The sequence below is a fragment of the Sturnira hondurensis genome, unplaced genomic scaffold (genome assembly GCF_014824575.4).
Source record: "Sturnira hondurensis isolate 20B ecotype Veracruz unplaced genomic scaffold, ASM1482457v3 Scaffold0021490, whole genome shotgun sequence".
Classification (NCBI taxonomy): Eukaryota; Metazoa; Chordata; class Mammalia; order Chiroptera; family Phyllostomidae; genus Sturnira; species Sturnira hondurensis.
The window spans coordinates 3,052,138-3,073,897 of NW_028094121.1; the positions used below are offsets into that span (position 1 = coordinate 3,052,138).

The window sequence follows — 21,760 nt, forward strand, 5'->3', positions numbered from 1 at the left end:
AACTTAGGCACTAGGATTGTTGACAAAGTACTAGTTCCAGTGATTATCATGGGGGTCCACTTGTACTTTATGAATATTTTCTTAAAAATCCACTCTGGAAGGCATTAATAGAAACACTGTCCAGGTGCTAAGCAGTCACACTAAAGGCTGTATTGGTCAGTTTTGCATTTTAGGTGCCAGACATGTGATGGATGTTGACAAGCTCAAATGCATATAAAGGAGAGTGACCAATAGAAGGCATTTGAAAACACAAGGCCATGTGTCTAATATGTAGCCATTAGCTACATCTGGCATTTAAATTAAAATAAAATTCGAAATTCACTTCACTATAGTCACACGAGTAACATTTCAAGTGCTCAATACACATGGGCTACTATCGTGACCAGCACATATGTAGGACAATTCTATCAGAATGTCCTCCTGGACTTCACCATTGAAGGAATGGTTGAAGGAACTGAGTATGTTTAGTGTGGAACAGAAAAGATTTAGTGGATAATGAAGGCTACAATCTAGGGCTGTCATGACAGAAGACTACTCCTGTGTTGCTCCACTGTAAGGTCCAGGGAGTATGATTTTTGGCCTGAATAAGAATTTTAAAGTTTTACCACAGTGGGATTGACTCCCTTTCGAGTGAGCTGCTTTGTCCTGGAACTACTGAAGTGCATGCTTTGTCTATCAGATGCTGTATAGTGGATCTTCTTTAAGTGAGGGACTGGACTAGAGCGCTAAGGACGTGCCTTACTTTTTAACTTCCACATTCAGACATAACCAAGTCTCAGACCTGCATGAACATGCTTTCCCTTTATAATCAAGAAGCTAGTTTCCTTGGAAGACCAGTACCACCCCCCACTCCTACTTTAAGAGGAATATCCTCTTTTGTCGAATTTCCAATTCTAAAACCTATCAAGGGTGAAAATTCCTCGAGCTTTCCTTGTCACATTTGGTGACAAGGATTTCTTTTGATTTGCTTTCATTATTCTTTCGGTCAATGTGGGGGATGCAATGTCCTATGCGGGGAGCGGGGGCATGGAATTACTGGAGTAGACTTTGACTAGGTGGGAAGAGGAAAAATTGAGTCATGTTGAGTTCGAAGTGGTAGCAGTATCCACTGTCAGTGACTTGCTGAAGTTCATTCTAACTACTGGAAAGAACTGTATCACATTCACAACTGTCTCAATTGAGGTTTTGCCCCGACCCTGTCTCCTCGTCCATACCTTTGCATTTCTCAACCATACCTATCCATCCGACCACAGTCCAGCTCCTTGTAGACATTTCATACCCCCTCAACTCCCAACAACCATTATTATCTGTATCTTTGTCCCACTGGTACCCATGCTACTTACAAACGACTGGAGAATAGGCATGGTCCGAGTCGGTTCTAGTTTTGTGCCCCAGCACTTCGCAGACATCAATTAAGTGTTGGTTTGGGCGAGTACAATTGTATTGAAAAAACAGTCAGCTCTTCCAAACACCCCAGGGCATCTCACGTTGCTTTAGTCTCTAATTTCGAGGAAGTCAGAAGGCTGGTGAAGAACAATGAACGTGGTTGGGCAGGACAGAGGTGCAGGCTAGGGCGGAGAGCACAGGACTCCCTTGCCGGGCCACCCTCCTCGTGACTCCTCCTCCCCCTCCTGGTTTCCGAGTCAGGTGATTCCGAGCACGTGACGCACACCACCTACCCTGCTGTCCCCGACTGGCAGCTGGCTCAGCCAATGAACGGGTGGGCCTCTGAGCAGAGCCAATGAGAGCTGGGCTCTGGGGGTGAGTGGGCCGCATGTTGGTGGAGGCTGCCGGGGGCGGCGGCGGTGGTAAATTGGGGAGGCGGCCTGGCCTGGCCTGGCCTGTCCTGGCTGGGCACTGGTGGCGGCGGCTCTAGCACCATGTCTCTGCAGTACGGGGCGGAGGAGACGCCCCTTGCCAGCAGTTACAACGCGACAGATTCGTTCCCGAAAGACTTCGGCTACGGCGTGGAGGAGGAGGAAGAGGAGACTGCAGCCGCGGGTGGCGGGGTTGGGGCGGGGGCCGGAGGAGGCTGTGGCCCGGGGGGCGCTGACAGTTCCAAGCCGAGGATTTTGCTCATGGGTCTTCGGCGCAGCGGCAAGTCCTCCATCCAGAAGGTGAGTGGGGCCATGCCTAGCTCCTCCGCCGCTCCCTGGGGGGCCGGGTGGGGGAGGCCCCCCTAGGAGGGCGGTGGCTGGAGTTGGCCTGCAGGGCTCTCCCACCACACTTTCTCTTCTCCTCTGGAGACCAGAGCCAAGGCGCGACCCGCTCGAGGACTCCGACCTCTTGAGTCCACGCCCAAGTCAGCTGAGGCGGAGTGGGTCCCCGAAGGCGAAACTGGCTGGCGGGAGGCAGGTGCCTGTGGCACCACCGGGGACCTCCACCTTCTGGGACCCAGCCTCTGTGCCTTACACGAAACTGATGTACTCCTCAGTTTTGAGCTGGAGAACTTAATGGACTCATCCCCCTGCTAAGTTTTTGTGTGTTCCACTCACTTCAGGTAACCTGAGTCTGCAGGGCTTCCCAGGTGAGCCCCAGGGAAGAGGGTTAGGAGTTGTGACAAAGTCACTGACGATTTTAATGCTTGCCCTTGTCACTAATACGGAGAGTATTGGGGGCTATTGTTCCACTTATTTTAGTACTTGCGACTTGGCGATTGTAGTTGCTGTTGACACTACCGGTGTGTGGTTACAGAAATCTTCTGAGACCTTAAGAATATTTGTAGACTTACGTCGTCAATCCATTTGCTTTCACTTGGGGTTTGTCAGGACCAAATGGAGGGCTATGCACTTTTTTGTAAGGGGTAAATAGAGGCAAGGTTGACCTGGTCGTAAAATGCCAGATAGTAACTGCTCTTTGGCTCTTCTCAGTTGCAAAGGTATATCCAAAATATACTTATATAATATTTCGTAGACAATATGTATTTTAAAGACTTTATTTGTTTTTAGGCAGAGGGAAGGGAGGGAGAAAGAGGGAGAGAAACAATGTGTGGTTGCCTCTTGCGCGCCCCTCACCGGGGACCTGCCCCGCAGCCCAGGCATGTGCCCTGACTGGGAATCGAACCAGTGACCCTTCAATTTGCAGGTCGGCACTCAACCTGTAGACAGTATTTTTGAAAAGTAGTCATTGTTTTCAATTTATGGAATTGCTTGCTTTTCTCCTCTAGAACAAAATTTGGGTAGGTTTATGGTAGGCTTTTAGCAAACCACCCTTAATTATTTTATTATTACTATAGCTGATCGAACTTTGGGAGTGTCTGCTCATTTTCTCTTCTAGAAAGTAACAGAAGTAAATTAGTTTTGTGCTAGAGTTCTATGGAATGTGATTATTGTGATTTTTAACAGTTGCATTTACCATTTCTTTTCTCATGGGGTTTCCCTGTCAATTCCTAACCCTCCTGTACCCCACATATATCATATTTCACTTGATAAAATTATGCCTTTGTTTTATTTCTTCCCCAAGACTGCAAACTCAGTGAAGGCAGGGTTCAGTCAGTTTAATTTCTGACCCTTCTTTGGAACCTAATGTAGGCATCCAATAAGTTTTCAGTGAACGAAACTTCTCTAGTTTTAGCTATAAGTTAAATAATCTTAATTATTAGTTAAGTAATCTTAATTATAATCTTACAGCAGATTTTTGCAAAATTAATACAATTCAATAGAAAAAATTGAGATGATATAGTGCTACTGCTTATATTGAACATGGTGCAGAGGAAATAGAAAAGTTTAAGCTTCATAATGGGCTGAGTGGAAAGTAATTTGGTGTCTTTAAAAAAAAAAGATTTTACTTACTTATTTTTTAGAGATATGGGATGGGAGGGAGAGAAACTTTGTGTTGCTTCTCAACACACCCCAACTGGGAACCGAAGCTGCAACCCAGGCATGTGCCCTGACCATGAATTGAACCAGCAGCCTTTTCCTTTGCTCTGACACCCAACCCACTGAGCCATCCCAGTCAGGGCATTGTGTTCTATTTTGTCCGAAGTAAAAGGATGGTGATTACCAGTAGATACACCATTTACTTTTTACCTCTTTCAAAATTATTGCTATGGGAGCAGGTTCTTCAGGTTAATTCAGGGGAGAGTTTTCAACTTTTGATACAAAGTTGAACAGTCATAAAATTGTCTTTCTTTTAACAGGTGGTGTTTCATAAAATGTCACCCAACGAGACTCTCTTTTTGGAAAGTACCAACAAGATTTATAAAGATGACATTTCCAATAGCTCCTTTGTGAATTTCCAAATATGGGATTTTCCAGGGCAGATGGACTTTTTTGACCCAACTTTTGACTACGAGATGATCTTCAGGGGAACAGGAGCATTGATATATGTCATTGATGCACAGGTAGTTAGGAGTAACTTTATTTCAATTCTCTGATGGCAAAAGATGTAGAAACAAAGCACAGTTGTTTATCTCCTTTGTCATGTGCTGCTTACAGCTTATTTCTTTGCTAACTGATTCCCTAGCAGTATATGAGATGCAGCTGGGGAATTGCTTTGGGAGCAAGCGTGCCGTTGTGCGAGTGCAGAATAGCAGATGATTAGGAGAGAGGATTTACGTCCTCAAGTTCTAGTTAATGAGCAGCTTCCCACTTTTATTTGTTAATGGTAGATACTGTTCTACTTCATCATTCCAATAATGATGTCACTGAAAAGATGTCCTCAGTGCCCATAATATAAGGAGGACGTGACAGGCTATAAATAGACGTCAGTAAATATTAAAGTGAATAGTTTCTTTAATTGTGCAGATTGAGTTTAGCCCAGCAAGCATTTATTTGGTGCCTAGCAAATGGCAGACCCTCAGATAAACGGGACATGTCTCTATCCTGAAGAAGCTTACTTTTTATAAGCGTCATTATATAGGGGTGCTTTCAGAGTGACAGGCCCTGTAATGGGTGCTTTCACATATCCGATCTAATTTTTTTTACAATGCCGCGAGTTAGGTGCTGTATTTCCAGTTTTATGGATGAGTGGACTGAGACCACAGAGTTTGAGCAGGTCCGCTTCAAGCCGCACAACTAATAAGTGGCAGAGCTGGGATTACTTAAAAAATCCTGTGGATGAAGTGGGGGTTGCAGCAGCTCACACTTGATGTTCGTTCTTCACTGGAAAACCCGGAACTGTCTGGGGCTCATTCCAGGCTGGGACAGAGCCAAAATTCGAAGCATCTTGATTCAGATTTTTTCGTATTTCAGTAGTTTATATCTCATTTATTTCATGAGAAGTCCATTTTTGAACAATAAAATCATTTTTGACCCAAAGAAATGCTTTTCTCAATTACTAAGCCCAAAGACATTCCGTAAGCAATAAAGTGTTGAAAAAACAGTGATTTTTCCTTTTTGTTCAACATCGCTTGAATTTACACCATTCCAGTCATGTATCCATGTAGAACACAGCCCTCGGTTTGCTTTGTGCTTCTGGAGTTACATTCAAGTAGTAGCGGGAACTTGGTTATTGGTCTAAGTTTATATGACGTTTTGTACTGTTTTTTGTCTTGTTCAGAGTTCATATTACAGCTCTTCATTTCTGATTTTACATTGTCTCTTTCCTTTCAATGAATAATACTTGCATTACAATTCCAAAGGGGCATAAAATTTTATTTTTCTCCAGAATCGTATGGTGTATCATACAGTTTAAAATTACGAATAAATGTGTTAATTATTTCAAAAAATTCTGTTGAGAAGAAATGTTCATTTCCTTTTTCCTTTCCTTATATTATCAGTATCAAAAATTATAAGCAGTAACTTGGTAATTGCAATTTTTAATCTTGAGGGAGTCAAGATCAATTTAGTGGTATAAGTGAATGTATTTGAATGTTTGCATATTTATGAATAATTAGGATAATATATTTTCTGTGGTTGAGGAAGGAGGTATTTTGAGGCTTTCTTAACTCTTGACTTCTATCAGATTTCGTTTTTTAAAACTGTTTTGTTCTTTTTTTTTTTTTTTTTAAACTGTTTTGTTCTGACTTACAGGATGACTACATGGAGGCTTTAACAAGACTTCACATTACTGTTTCTAAAGCCTACAAAGTTAACCCAGACATGAATTTTGAGGTTTTTATTCACAAAGTTGATGGTCTATCTGATGATCACAAAATAGAAACACAGAGGGACATTCACCAAAGGGCCAATGATGACCTTGCAGATGCTGGGCTAGAAAAACTCCACCTTAGGTAACAACGTGTGTGTTCGGTGTGGGGGTCCTGGACAAGGTGTAAATGCAGTCCTGTCTCTGTCATTGCAGACACGTAACTTTCTGTTACCGGCATACTCATCACAAACCTATGCATTTCTTGACCTCTTTGTTGAATTCAAGCAGTTTGGGGAACCTGATGTTATTGAGAAGTTCTCTTTTTTTCATCTTCCTAGAGGTCGAAGTCATGTGAAGTGTGTTTTTGTGTGTTTTTTAAAGATTTTATTTATTTATCTTTAGAGGGGAAGGGAAGGAGAGAGGGAAAGAAGTATCAGTGTATGGTTGCCTCTCGTGTGTCTCCTGATGGGAACTGGCCTGCAACCCAGGCATGTGCCCTGACTGGGAATCAAACTGCGATCCTTTGCTTCGCAGGCCCACACTCAATCCACTGAGCTTCACCAGCCAGGGCAAGTGTTTTTTAAAAAAATATATTTTATTGATTATGCCATTACAGTTGTCCCATTTCCCCCCCTTCATTCCCCTCCACCCTGCACACCCCCTCCCACCCACCTTCCCCCCACTTTAGTTCATGTCCATGTGTCATAAGTTCTTTAGCTTCTGCATTTCCCAGCTTCTGCCCTCCCCCTATTTTCTCCTCACCGTCTATGCTACTTATTCTCTGTACCTTCTCCCCTGCCTCTCCTTCTCCCACTCCCCTGTTGCTAACCTCCATGTGAAGTGTTTCTGTTGGCGCTTTTCCGAATTCATTCCAAGAGACTGGAGTCAGGCCATTTCCTCATGGCTTAACACTGTTTTGGGACTCCCCTTTTTTTTGGTCTCATCAGTTTTTTTCCCCCTTTAACCTCAGTTTGAGGGCTGTTACATTTGCTGTAGATCTTTGTAGTTTGAGTTGTCACAGTATTTTTTTAAATCCTCATCCAAAGGTATTTTTTATTATTGATTTTAGAGATAGTGGACGGGAGTGGGGAGGGAGGAGAGAGAGAGAGAGAGAGAGAGAGAATTGATTGGCTGCCTCCAGTACACGCCCCAACAGGGGTCAAACCCTTGACCTTTCAGTGTGTGGAATGATGCTCCAGCCATCCGAACCACTTGGCCAGGGCAGTAGGAAGAGCCTTTTAAAGAGGGTATGCTTTCAAGTCTGGACTCTAATATGTCTTATTTATGTTTTTCAAAACACTTTTATGCTATTTTGAAACTCAAGTTAGGGTCAGGTGAGTTTATCCTATAAATCCGTAGGGCTGCTATTAAGTTTGAAGAACTGATTCATAATTAAATACCATTAAATTGTTATTGTGTGTATTTTTGGTGTTACAGTTAGAAATGAGCAAGAAAATGTTCTTTTGGTGATATAAACAGCTGATGATAGAACGAACTTAAAGGGGAAGCAGGGGAGAGACAAGTGTAGCTATTTCCTTATCCCTGGCCTGTTACATTGACTTCCTTCTAGGTTGAAGCCAACCCCCATCCTTGCCTGAAATATCTGGCAAGGTATATCTAGCTTCAGACTCAATGGTCTTTCAGTTCTAGGAACTCATACAGAAAAGTCTCATTGATTTCTAGTTTACCTAGAGTAAAATTTTTTTTAAGATTTTATTTATTTATTTTTAGAGAGGAAGGGAAGGAGAGAGGGAGAGAAATATCAATGTATGGTTACCTCTCATGTGTCCCCTACTGGGAACTGGCCTGCAACCCAGGCATGTACCCTGACTGGGAATCGAACCTCGATCGTGTGGCTCGCAGCCCTGCGCTCAATCCACTGAGCTACATCAGCCAGGGCTACCTAGAGTAAAATTTTAAAATATGCATTAAACAAAAACAGCAATACAGTATTAAACAAAAACAGCAATACAGTATTTATAAGAGAAAGTGAAAGTGCCTCCCATGAAATTCCTCAATCATATTTTTGGGAATCCACTACTAACTAATAATGGACTTTAGGCCCTGACTGGGCCTGTGTTCCCCAGTGCCCATGGGAACCCCTCTGACTCTCTGTCCCTCTCCAGGGTGCCCAGTGCAGTGGTACACTCTGTCCGTTCCCCAGTTCTTTGTAGAGCCCCGTGCCTTGTTAACCTCCGAATTCTGCATCAAGCTTTCAATAGTTACTAAGAGCCTATGGATGAGGCTCCATTTGATTTCTGGTTTCCAGAAACTCAGTGCTAAAATGCCCCGTTCTCCCAGTTCCTATCCACCTCCAAGCCTCACTGTCCCTGCAGGGCCTTCTCACATTGTTAACCTTTTTGCCTAAGGAAACAGTAAAATATTCCTTTGTCCTTAGTGCCTTTGGTGAGTCATCTTGGTCTCACCTATTTCCTCACTCTCCTGTCTAGAGTAGAGCCTCATCTTGGATAAGGTTGAATTCTTAGGTCAGCCCTTTGAAAGTACTGTGTCTTTAAATTACCTGAAAAATGTGATACATGATACATTCTCAAATACATGTGTAGATATTCTCCACTCTACATCCTTTTAGTCCACCAGATTCCTGTCCCATTTTTTAAAAGATTTTATTTATTTATTTTTAGAGAGAGGGGAAGGGGGGGGAGCGAAACATCAATGTTTGGTCGCCTCTCGTGTGCCCCCTACTGGGGACCTGGCCCACAACCCAGGCATGTGCCCTGACTGGGAATCAAACCAGCGATCCTTTGATTCACAGGCTGCCACTCAACCACTGAGCCACACCAGCCAGGGTACCTGTCCCATTCTTTATAGGACCCCAGCTCCCATCCTTCTTAATCAGTTATTTTCGTACATTCTAAGTACCAGTTATATTTATTTATTCATATATTTACGAGCACTGTTCAGGGCAGTGGGATTGCATCTACAGGCAAGATGGACAAAGTCTCTTTTTGTGGAGCTTACATTCTAATGAATGAGAGCTCAAAAGCACTTATAAATAAATGTATAGTGTAATTTTAAGTTCTTGCCAGTGGTATGAAGAAAAAGAAAAGAGATAGAAAGCAGTGGGCACAGAGGTACTATTTTAAGCAGGGGATGGGTCAGGAGAGAACTTTCTGAGGTGGTGACATTTAAGTAGAGACCAGATTTTATATACTTAACTTACTAAGTGTCACATGTCCTTTCTAAGCTTTTTCTCTCTCTTTTAAAGTACTTTTAAATTTAATTTTAATTTTTAATCCTTACCTGAGGATATGTTTATTGATTTGAGAGCGAGAAACATGGATCAATTGGCCTCTCGTACACACACCTACCAGGGATCAAACCCATGACCTAGGTATGTGCCCTGACCAGGGATTGAACCCACAACCTTTTGGTGTACAAGACACTGCTCCAACCAACTGAACCACCTGATCAGAGCTCCTTCTCTTGATTTTTGTCAGTTATGGGCTTAAGAAACCAGGGTTTTTTAATCAAATTGCAAGGATTTAGGTGAATATTCAAGTTTCTGCTTCTGAAAATACTTTCCTGATTATTACCTCAATTGCTTGACGTATAAGTGCAATAAAAGGGCTGGAGAGCTGAAGTGTCCCCAGGTGGGGACACTTCAATTTGTCATATTGAACTCTGGGAATAGTAGACAAGATAAGGCTTTATTTGAACTTACTGAAATCAATGTTAAGAAACTTAAAATTTTGTGTATTATGATAATTGTCACTGAACTTGAGACTTTTCAAATTAATCAAACTGTTATGTTTTTCAGCTTTTATTTGACTAGTATCTATGATCATTCAATATTTGAAGCCTTTAGTAAGGTGGTACAGAAACTCATTCCACAACTGCCAACCTTGGAAAACCTATTAAATATTTTTATATCAGTAAGTGAGCTATTTAATTCACTATAGTTTTTGGTTTCATTTCCATTGAATATGTTTGTATTATCATATTCTCCAAAGAAAATGGTTTGAATTTGTCTGAATCCAGTTTAAAGACTAATGACACACTTGATCTATAAAATAAATAACATTACAAATGGCTTGTTATTTTCTGAATTCTTTCCTTAGTGCTGACCCATTTTGTCTGAAAATGAATTGATGAAAAATGTTCTCACGCGTTCTTAGCTTAAACATATCTTCATGATACATGTTCCTGAAAGAAGGTAGCACCTGGAAAAGACTGAATTTGGGGAGTTGGGCTTAGTTCGTTGTCTGCCGTGACAGAGGTCACATTGAAAAATTGACCTTTTCACTTCCTGGCTAACTAATCTAAGTATCATATTTTACATTCATGTATTTTGAGGATTCAGCTTAATAAAAAAATATTCCTCCAGTAAGTTTCGCGTTCAGCCATTAATGCTTTCTAAACATTACTTTGAAGGACTTGGTGTGTAGTGACCTCCAATTCTTTTGGGCTTTTGTGTTACGCTTTCTGATGGTCATGTAAAGCCCTTCCGATGGCAAGGTCATTCAGATCAGACTGATTATTGTAACAAGAAAGGGGTGGTGAAGATGGAGCATGGCTTGATTTTTGGAGGATTTTTTTTGTTAATTTTTTATGGTGTTTAGAAAATAAGTGAAGAGGAGGAAGAAAACACAAATTTGACTGACTGATGCAATTACGTCAGTAAGTCATAGTAGAGAAATAATTTCACTTTTATTTGTTGGATAATGGAAGTGCCTCTCAACCCAGTACTATTTGGTAATTTTGGTATTGGGTTGTACCACTAAAAATGTCTTTGATATTCATCAATAATTCAAGATCTTTGATAAGTTGCAAATTGTGATTCTTTAAAAAAAAAAAAAGCCAAACTGAACACTTCTGTTTTGTTTTTTCCAAGAATTCAGGTATTGAAAAAGCTTTTCTCTTCGATGTTGTCAGCAAAATCTACATCGCAACAGATAGTTCTCCTGTGGATATGCAATCTTACGAACTTTGTTGTGACATGATTGATGTTGTAATTGATGTGTCTTGTATATATGGGTAAGTTATGTGCATATTTCTCCAAGATCTCAGGTGGAAAGCTACCCGTTTGATTTGTCAGGGGGATTCATTTCCGAGGCCTCTAGTAATTATTGCCTGAGGTGGACTTGTTCCGACCATAGTGCCTCAGTCTGGCGTGTGATTCTCTGTAGGTAGGCTGCTGGGTCTCTCTCCCTCAAGATGGGTAAGGACAGTTGAAGAAGTGTCACTAGAGCCAGACTTTCCTAGAGCAATTAATGGAGCCATTATTTGGCAGTGGGGCTGGTGGGGAGGGTTGTACTGCATCTTCTCACTGAGGGACTTAGCTAGATCAAGAGACTAGATTAATTTATTTAAAGCATTCTGAATGACATAGTGCGTACTGGTTCCTAATTTAACCTCAGGCTTTGCGAAATGAGGGATCCCTAAGGAAGTTGGAATTTTGGATGTCAGAAGGACTATACGTCTAAAAATTTGACCCGTATATTTGAGTTTCCAAAGTAAATCTCTAAACGAGATTAAACTCTTCTATAAACTCTTCCTTTATAGAAATTCACCAAACTCCATACAGAAATTTACAAAAGCCAACAAAGATATGATTTTGTACATTATCCCAGAGGATGAGTGAAAACTTTGGAGAATTACTGGTATTTGAAAAGCCAATAACTCTGTTGCCTCTGATAGCCCTGATTCCCCTAATGTAGCAATTTTCACCCGGTGTGCTGCAGGAGTTTTTAAAACATGCAACACCTGACTGACCTCTTCTCCCTTAGATTGTCAAATTAAAAAATTGACAATAGTCAATACAATAGCTATTTGGTGTGAATGAGTCAAATTTATACCTATTTTTTTTGTCAGATCAACAAAAAATGTTTTCTGGCATGCTGCAAAATTTTAGTCATTTTGTGCATGCTGTGAGATGAGAAAGGTTGAAGGTCACTGCCGTGTTGTTAATGTCGGCACTGTCTGCTGCTCCGACGTTGCCCTCGCTTTCTGAACCTGCGCCCGTTATCCATTGTTCTTCTCTGCTCACCCCAGTGGAAGCTGCTCCTGCGTTTCTCTGTCCCTGCACTTCACCTCGGTGTTTTTGCGTAATTTGTCAGTGTCTTTCTTTAACTGCCTCTGAGTAGCATTTGTCTCACCTGTTCTCTACATACCGATTCCATTACTCTTTCTCACTTTTGTGATTACGTGGCCTCCTCTGTTTGGATTTTTTCCATAATGAAAATGATATGTCTGTTTATAATATTCAGTAGAGGTTCATGTTTTCATTCCTAATTTAAAAAATGAATGAGTAGAACATTTGTTTTTTTTTAAACAAATCAAAATTTTGTGATCCGATTTTTTCTGTAATTAAAGTGAAAAGGAGATAAAAAGTTTACTTTCAGTATAAGGTACATTGTAAAATACATTATAAAGTCACTTATGAAAGAAAAATATCCATTATCTCATTCTTAACACAATCAGTATGTGCACTTTGGTGTACTTTATTATAGTGTAATTGCTTCCTGACTGTTGATTAACATTTTTCGAATGGGGACTTCATGTATCGATTCTAGAATGAATGACAGTTCTAGTTTAATGAATGGAAGTTTGCAGACCCTGTAAGGCCGGCTTACTTCCGGGCATTGGGATTCCACAGCGTCTTTGAGAGACTACTTACTTTGCAGGTGTGAATGCCTGGGGTGCTGCATCGGGGTCTGGGAACCCTGTGCACCTGGAGAAGAACATCTGTGCCAATATTTTTAAGCCTGTATTCTCCTTTTTCAAAATATTTGGGAAACTGGGTAGAAAAACTTGTCATTTTGCAAATGAAATGCGACAAAGTACCTAGTCAAGAACCCAGGAATGACCGACACTTTCTTTTGAAACAGGTTAAAGGAAGATGGCAGTGGCAGTGCCTATGACAAAGAATCGATGGCAATTATCAAGCTGAATAATACGACTGTCCTCTATTTGAAGGAAGTGACAAAATTTTTGGCACTGGTCTGCATTCTTAGGGAAGAAAGTTTTGAACGAAAAGGTAATGGCATTTTAAAGCGCCGTCTTTATGTTAAGTTCTCTTGTCATAATTTTGTCATAATTTAGGTTCTTGAAAATGAGAAAATAATAATGCAGTCTTGGACCAGCGGTTTTCAACCACAGTGCTGCAAGAATTTTTAGAATATGCAATAACTGACTATTTAGTCAGGAGCACTGACCTCTTTTTCCTTAGATTGCCAACTAAAAACATGGTTCAGTGTGAGTGAATTAAAATGATAACCTGTTTTTTGTTGGTATTAGACTGGCAAAAACCAATTTTTTGGTGTGCTGGAGAATTTTAGTGTATGATTTATGTGCGCCATGAGATGAAGAAGGTTGAAAATTGCTGTTAGAGGATTAAAAGCTCAAACTATTTTTGTCTCTTCCCTTCCATATATAGTCATACTTCTTCCTTCTTTGTATCTTCTCTTTTCAATCAAGTTTTTAATTCAGCCTCTGTTATTTCAGATCTTTTCATTACCCAGCTTCCTGCCATTTGGCTTCCAGCCGAACCAGTTACTGAGGTCATTCTTTCGGAGGGTACAGTTTACCTCCTTGCTGCATTCTGTAGCCTCTTCAGCCTTCTGAAGAATATTACTCTGTCATTCTCTCTTTACTCGAAGCCTTATTCTCCCTTTGCTTTCCTAAAGCTGGACCTGGTGGGTTGTTTTATGTATTTGTTTCTCTGACCGCCCATCTCCTGTTTCTTTTGACTGTTTTCTTTTTCTTGGTTCTGAGAGTTCTTCAGAGGCAGGTGTTTCTGCTCGTTTCTCCAGGTCAGCTCTCCAGCCCGTGGCTTCCGTTAATCTTCTCTGTGTGGTTGACTGAAAAATTCACACCTGCAGCTCTGATTTGGGGTTCCTGTTCCATTTAAACGTCCGATTATCTTGCCATGGTATCGCCATGGTGTTGAACACCTTCCCCTTTGTTTCATGGCCATCCTGGCCGCCCTGCTCTGTTAGTTACGACATTTGTTTGGTGTCCAGGGTTCCTTTTTCCATAGATAATTGTGTGGTGGTATTGCTGGAAGGACTCTTGAAGGTAAGAGGGCATTCAGCGTCCTCCTTTTTTTGTTCTTTTTCTGTATTGCTCCCATTGAATTTTCACCAGATCTTACCCCTTGTTACCTGGAACTGTTTCTCGGATTTCCTTTTTATTTCCCCTGTCAGCGACTGCAGTATCACGGTCCCTCCAGACTGGTGGTACTACAGCAGCTGCTTCCCTGAGGTTGTAAATTCAGCAGGTACAGGGGTGGGCAGAAAGCAGGTTTGCAGCTGTGAGTGTGTGAAGCACAGAGCTTATTGTGTTATTATTTATTAATTGTATTATTTTCATGTGAACACGTATAAACTTCCTTTGCTCACCCCTGTGTATGTATCATCTTCTATTTCAAAAGAACCCTAGATTTCCGAAAATCACTTACATTGTGTTAACTCCCAGTGGGTCTACAGAATCTGTTAGTCACTGCAACAAGCCCCTGTCCTTCTGCCTGAAATTTTAAGGAATATTGAATGATCAATATTATTTCATTTATTTCATTAATGTTACCCTGTCCACTCCGACTCCAGAGGTGACCAGTGTTAACAGTTTGGGCATTTGCCTTGTTTGTTTTCAGTGTTGGGTGTGTGTTTATGTAATGCATCTTGGTGATTTAGTTCCGTCGCCAGTGTGTTCTAGTAGATGACTTCACTTGACATTCAGGAGGACTGATCTTCTCTTTCACTCCTGCAGGTTTAATAGACTACAACTTCCATTGTTTCCGGAAAGCTATTCATGAGGTATTTGAGGTGGGTGTGACTTCTCACAGGGGCTGTGGTCACCAGACCAGCGTCCCCAGCCTGAAAGCATTGGCACACAACGGCACACCGCGAAACGCCATCTAGCCTGGATTCCAGTGGTCGGGGCTCTGTGTCAGCTTGCTCTTCACTCCAGGGTCTGATGCCGTGGGACACAGGACCTGGGAGTTGCTGCCTGTGGGAATCTGGTGCCTGTCCCACTAGAGATGAGGGGCGGAGTTTCTCATTTGGATGAAAACCCCTTCAGTCAGTGATGGACAACTGAAACTACTATTTCTTCTTTTTCAAAAATGGCAAAAAAAAAAAAAAAGAATTCTAGAAACCACAGAACTCAAGTATGTGTTTCTCCTTTTTGGGGTCCTACTTTAAGTAGTTGGGATATTTTGGACTGGAGATAACTCCACTTACCCATCCTTACCAGGGAATGTTGCCATCAATTACCAGTTGAAAATAATAGAACTGAGTTTTGTTTTTTTATACGCTTCATTTAGGTTTTCAGTGTAGTAGTCTCTAAAAATGCTGCCTTGCTTAAGTTCTAACACTGCCTCAGATTTCAGTTTTGGGCGTTGCATACCTAAGACCTTTTAAATGCATTTGCTTGCTCACTCAGAAGACTCATGGTCTGACTGTAGCAAAAGACATTCCTGTATTTGTTACTGAAGAAATGAGAACAGGTTATGCTGCATCAGGTCAAGGGCAAAGTCCAACAGTGGAAGTATTGAGGAAAAAAATTTAAAACAGAAGAAGATTTGTGCACCTGTGATTTGGGTGCCAAGTACTGGACTCCTCCTCCTGCATAAGATAAGTGATCACGATCAGTGTAGCGAAGGGAATTTAAGGTGTTCTCCTCATAGTCTCCTCTTTTTGGGGGAGGAACTCATCATGTCATTTTTCTTTAAATCTGATACCAGCAGCTACATACCTTTTATTTTAAGCTGTCTAGATTCTTTAAGTACTGCTCTTTTGTTGACCATGAATGACCCTAAGGCACTGGTGGACTGTCCTCCGGGAGTTGGGGCCCTGTGGCACCACACAGGTGTTGTTCAGCGCCCTTCATCTCCAGTCTCCTGACACCAAGTGTCAACCGTGGCACCTCCTTCGCCTGGCACGTCAGTTCGTAATCGTTTCTTTTCATCATTGGTTGATACCCTTTCTATTGACTTAAACTTACACTTTATTTTTACTCCACGTGCCCAGTAGTCACATATTCCAAAGCCACTGGACCACTTGAGTACATAAGTGCCGCTGTTTAATGAGATATGTATATTCAGGTCTGTAAACCCGACGGTGTGACATGGAGCTTCCTGCAGGTGACTGACTGCTGAGGACTTACATGGACCATGGTGATATCCGAAAGAAAAGTGCTTTTATATTTATAGATTATTTCATTGAACTATATAAAATGGGTATCAATAAATGTATTTACACCAAAGTCAGTTTTTTTCTTTGCCAGAGATACGAGGGGTGGTGTGGTAGAACACAGGACTGCCCACACTCGTGCTACCACCCGCTTCCTTCCTCCTGCTGCCTCTTACGGGTGACGTGCCTGTTTCAGGACTGGGATCTGTCATGATGCAGGAATTTCATGCCTGGTATCCAGACAGCTGTCCTGGGCCATTTCGGCTTAGGGTAGGGGGTCTGCAGCCAGGTGAAATGGCCTTTTGGTTGTGGTGTTTCATGTTAACAGATCTCACGGTTGGGAGTGTGCAGGGCCTGGCGTAATGGATGTGTTATATCCCAGCTAGGGAGGAGATGAAGTAAATAGAACACCATATAAAAAAATTGTACCAGCTTGTGATGCATTTCTTTTGGTCCCTAAGATACTCATTGACCCTTAAATATCAGTTAAATCAGTGTTTGTTTATACAGATGCTTATATAGTTAGGTTGGGACTAAACTGATTGGAGTGAAGTATACATTAGCTTATGAAAGGGTGGGAAACTGAAAGATCTTTTACGATTGGGCTACTTTGGAAGTTCATTTTTAAAACTGAAATAGAAATCACAGAAACAGAATTGGAAGAAAAGCTTAAAATACTATCAAATCCTGTATCCTTTTTCAAATCATGGAAACTTATATCCAGACGATTAAACAGCCTCTTCTGGGGTTATAGATGGTATTACCATATAATTTAAGCTCCAGACCAGGATACTGTTGAGAGAGATGCCAGCCCTGTAGGTGTGAACTGCACTGTCCTGGGTAAACCAAGGGTGGCCAGCCTTGTCATAGGTCTAGTTGGTGGCCCGGTGGGGCCTGTGCGCCAGGTCTGGCAGCCAGTGCTGCCTGCCTTTACCTTGAGCTTCAGGCTCCCATTGGTTAAGTGGAGGTAATGCCTCTAGATGACTGTAACGGGGCATGTAGGTGCCCGAGAAATATTTCTAACCACTACTGTGGTAAATTACAAGTTCGGAGTAAGGAGAAGTGGTGAAAATGATAGAAATAAAATGAATGAGGAAAGGAGACAACTCAGGAAAAGGGAAATGGAAGAATCATTAAATTACTAAGAAGGATTTGCCTGGTATGTTTTCCATCCCAATGGATGTTTATCTTTACCAGGCTACCTCAGAGAGACCTGGGCAGATGGTGAAATAAAACCTTCGAAATCTGCAGCAAGGTGTTTCCAACTTTGACACACCACTCTCTCTCCCATTCACACCCATTCATGTGTTTGTGCGCACACACAATGCACATAAACGTACAGACGTGTATGTATAATGTCCATGAGTCTTGCTAATTTATTTCCAAATTTTGAGTTCTGTGCTTATGCAGAGAAACAAGTGATTTCAAAGATAAAATTCTGATCGTTACAAACTTGGTAGTTGGGGAAAGCAGTGTGTGATTTGTGGACTTTCAGTTTTTTGTCCTGTTTTGTTTTGCTAATGCTCTTTCAATTTTACCCCAGAGAGGTTGGTAAATTACATCATTGCTTTCCATCCAAGCTCGTAAAGTAACAAACACTTCCCACCCCCAGAGAGCCCAAGAGAGCATAAGTTTTTTCAGGGAACGCAGGCAGCAAGCAGTTGGGCACAGCTGGAGTGTTTCTGTTGCTAGTACCTTCCCTGAAGTGCTCCCACGGGGTTGGGAGGCTGAGCATAAGGAGGGACCAGTGGTTTTAGTGGTTTATGTGTATGACCTTCTGTAATCTCCACAACAGCTTGCAAGGTAGGTGCACATTGCTATTTTGCAGCTGCAGAAACAGTCCAAGAGAAACTCAATGGTGAGTGGTGCTATTAGAATTGGAATCTGTGCAGTTTGGTTGTAGAACCTAAGTCCTTCAACTGCAACTTGACCTTTTTTCCCTAGTAGGGAGGGAGGGTTTGCTCATGAGCTGATTGCAGAAAATGAGTTTAGTAGTTAAATTTGGGAAACACATTCTGTACTCTCTTCTTGGAAAGTCACTATGTGCAGTCAAATACTGAAGGCATTGCGGTATTTGAGAAGACCTGCAATGGACACGTCTACCGTGGTCTGTATCCCATGTTCCTGAGTTTATTTGAACCTTTATATAGTGCCTATTCAAGCAGCATGTAATAAAGTACACTGAAGGGCACTCTACTAAAAAGTTTTCTGTGGAATAAAAATGGTTTTTACTCCATTTTTCACATGTCTACACAATCTTCAATGAACTGGTTGTAAAGCTTGTAGATTTTCACAATTGAGCTTAGTAGCTCATGCTGTTCCTTCAGCCTGGAATTTGCTTCCCTTGGGCTGTAGAAATTATTACCCTACTAAGCTCAGCTTAAATGCCACATTCTTCACAAAAGGCTACTGCAGTGCCCGCTGAACCTTGCCATGGGTGGGCCTGTTCTTTCCTGAGACCTGTTCTGTAGGCGGCGATGGGGGAATCCTGGTTTGCCACTCTGTAGCGTTTCCTCAGTATTTCATATATTGAAGAAAATCCGTGTTCATTGAAGTCGTTTCTCCCTGCAGCTCAATGGGAAGGCAGGCAGGAGTGCTTGGGCGGTGCTTCCCCTGGGTTTAGCCATGGTGTCCAATTCCTTAGTATTTAACCTCTAGGTGGTGGTGTTGTATCACTTAAACATGGCTTCTAGCTTTCTGGCTCACACTGGCTCTGTTCCTCAAAGTTGAAATTGCCTTTATCACTCAAGTGTACACCTGACTTCAAGATCCAAAGAATTGCTGGCATTATTTTCCCTGAAATAATATTCATTGCTGATTTGGGACATTTTATTGGAACTGGAGCAGTGCGTGATATTCCCTTATTGTATCTGTTAACATCTTTTAAACAAAGTTGGATAGAACGAAGGTCGCAAAATCATTTGCTTTATGAATTATGGGCTACAAGTGGGCTTTAAGAAGACCACTCTATCCACGTTCGTGTAAGCCAGCGAACTACTTGCTGCATACACCATCTGTTGTAGATAGACGTATGTGCTCTTAAATGCTCCCAACGAAAGAAATGCCACATGTTTGAATAAAAATACCTGCTTTTATCACTGTCCTTTGCCTCAAATAAGGTTTGTTGTAATCGTTTTGCACACAGGAGTTAAAATATTGCAAAGGAAAGGCTGCAGCCCGCTGTCCTACCATGGACACTTGCTTTTGTTTCTTTAAAAACTGAACCATATCATCGCTCCACAATGCCTAGCTGTGACTTTGTTCTGCAAAGGCAGATATTAATGTAAAAAGAATTAGATACATCAGTGCATCTTCCAGACCATTTAAAATATGATTGAGAAATTTGCAAAAGGACAGTTACAATGAGGAATTGAGAAGGAAAGCAGCTGGTGCCCCGTCTCCCCAATTTCAGAGTGCCTGTTACTGCCAGTGTGTTGGCTGCGACTTCTCCTTGAAGGTCCCTACACTTATTTTCACGTGAAGTTCTTAGTTTATTAGTCCTCTCACGAAAAATCTGCACCCCCCCCCCCCCCCCACCAGACAGTCACTGAGGAGGCTTTACTCCCGTTGCCCAGTCCCCAGCGTCACTTTCTGCCGGTGCCAGCGCTGGCCTGTGCAGGCCCCTGACTTTCTCATTCCGCTCCTGTGTTCCACCCTCTGTTCTCCCGAGCGCTTCTCGTGCAGAGTGTCTGGCAAGTCTGTGGGCTGGTTTTTCGTGGTGAGATCCAAGGAACCACACGTGACAACAAAGCCCATTGTCCTGCCACCACCAAATTTCTGTCTCAGGTACTGTTGCCTTCCCACGGTGAAGGACGCCAGTGACCTCTTGTTTCCGCTGAAGTAGTCTGTTGTTCATGAACTTCCTGGTCCAGATAGTTACTGTGTGGTTCAGGGTGGTGGCCAGTCTTCAAGCAGCCAGGGAGGAAAAGAGAAGAACCTTACGCTTTCAAAAGCATCTCTTGGATTGTGGTGATTGGAGGTCCTACTGCACCACGATCCTGTCTGTTACGCCCTAGAATGGAGGGGCTGTCATGTCCATGAAGGGGAAGAACTGTGTGACCATCGCTGCCAACAGGCGCTTAGGGATCCAGGCCCAGACGGTGACCACGGATTTCCAGAAGATCTTTCCCATGGGTGATTGGTCTGGCTGGGCTAGCCACCGATATCCAGACTGTTGCCCAGCAAGTTCTGTCGGCTGAAGGAAGGTGGGCAGGTCAAGCCTTCTCACCCTCATGAGCGTGGTGGACCACCTCTTGTATGAGAAGCTGTTTGGCCCCTACTACCCCAAGCCAGTCATTGCTAGGTTGGACCAGAAGCCCTTTATACCCTTTTTTTGCTCTGCAGACCCATTGGCTGCCCTGTGGTGACTCTGTGGTCAGTGGCACCTGCGCTGAACAAGTACGTGGTATGTGTGAATCCCTCTGGGAGCCCAGTGTGGATCCAGAACACCTGTTTGAAACTGTCTCACAAGCCATGCCGAATGCTGTGGACCGTGACGCAGTGTCAGGCGTGGGAGCCATTGCCCATGTCATTGAGAAGGACAAATCACCAGGACACCGAAGGTCCGAATGGACTAACCCTTCTGTTCCCAGAGACCACTTTTAAAAAAAAGTTTTTCTTAAAAAAAATTCTTTTGAGCTAAAGTGATCAGATATCAGCAAATTAATTTGATGTAAGATAATATAACCTGCAGAACAGACAGAAGCTTGGGCTATAAAAATGGAATTTAATCTGCAATATTTTATTGTTTTAAAAGACACTAACACACTCATTTTGGTAAATTCTAAATATTCCTTCTTTTATTTCCATGTCCTCTGGTCTCTATTCAAATAGACACGCAAACTTGGTGTCGCAGGTAGTGAGTCAGCTGAGAAGGGAATGTGAATGGATTTGAGCAGGTTGGACCTGTCTTGTTCTGAAAAGCAGTGCTGGAACTCTCTGTACAGGGGCTTTGTCCCAGAAAACACACTGGCTTTACAGCTCTGGGAGACAGCCTAGGAAGTGGGCTTGTGGCCCTACTGACCACTTCCCTAATACTTGTCTTGACTTTGGAAATAGAGCTATTGGCCATTTTCAGGCTCAGAGATTGCCTTTTTGCTGCACTGTAGCCCTTCCTGGTTGGACTGAAGGTTCCCTGGGCTCTGTTTCCTCACTGCATGACTCCTGTGGCAGTCTATTGATAGACATAGGATAATTGAGAAAGACAGGCTACTCGGCAAAAAGGAACTCATCTGGGTATCATGGGTCACTGGATATCAGTGGAAATGCTCTCCAGACGACTGCAGTGGTGAGGCTGGATGGAGGGAAACAGGCTGAGCTGAAGACTAAGCCTGCACACTGAGCGGACAGGGGAAGATCTTTGGGAAGGCCATGGTCAGTCGATGGAAGGAGGATAGCTGGACCAGAAGTCAGGATGACCCTTCTAGTGAGAGGAAGACCAGGTGTCCTGTGAAATGTGGAACAGAGACCTGAAGAATGACAACAAATAAGAGACCCTGATTTTTCCTGGGAGTGACTTTGAAAGACCTCCAAACTGGAGATCTGGGTCACTTTATATTTCTGTAGGTTCTGATCTCTTC

The 21,760-nt window shown here is 42.5% G+C and overlaps 1 protein-coding gene and 1 pseudogene across 1 annotated transcript; both read left to right on the plus strand.

The window, feature by feature from the left end:
- Nucleotides 1-1,769: 1,769 nt before the first annotated feature.
- RRAGC (Ras related GTP binding C) lies at nt 1,770-16,241 on the plus strand. Its single transcript, XM_037032537.1, has 7 exons — nt 1,770-2,117; nt 4,139-4,342; nt 5,973-6,172; nt 9,809-9,923; nt 10,883-11,025; nt 12,879-13,027; nt 14,758-16,241. Exons 1-7 carry the CDS (start codon nt 1,881-1,883, stop codon nt 14,907-14,909), a joined length of 1,200 nt encoding a protein of 399 aa, XP_036888432.1. The 5' UTR covers nt 1,770-1,880; the 3' UTR covers nt 14,910-16,241.
- A 3,794-nt stretch (nt 16,242-20,035) lies between these two features.
- Nucleotides 20,036-20,758, plus strand: LOC118977606 (proteasome subunit beta type-3-like; annotated as a pseudogene).
- The last annotated feature ends 1,002 nt before the right edge of the window (nt 20,759-21,760 follow it).

Coding starts and splice junctions, on each gene's coding strand:
- RRAGC (XM_037032537.1), top strand. CDS start 1,881: ATGTCTCTGCAGTACGGGGCGGAGGAGACGCCCCTTGCCAGCAGTTAC. Junction 9,924..10,882: donor TATTAAATATTTTTATATCA/GTAAGTGAGCTA, acceptor GTTTTTTCCAAG/AATTCAGGTATTGAAAAAGC. Junction 11,026..12,878: donor GATGTGTCTTGTATATATGG/GTAAGTTATGTG, acceptor CTTTTGAAACAG/GTTAAAGGAAGATGGCAGTG.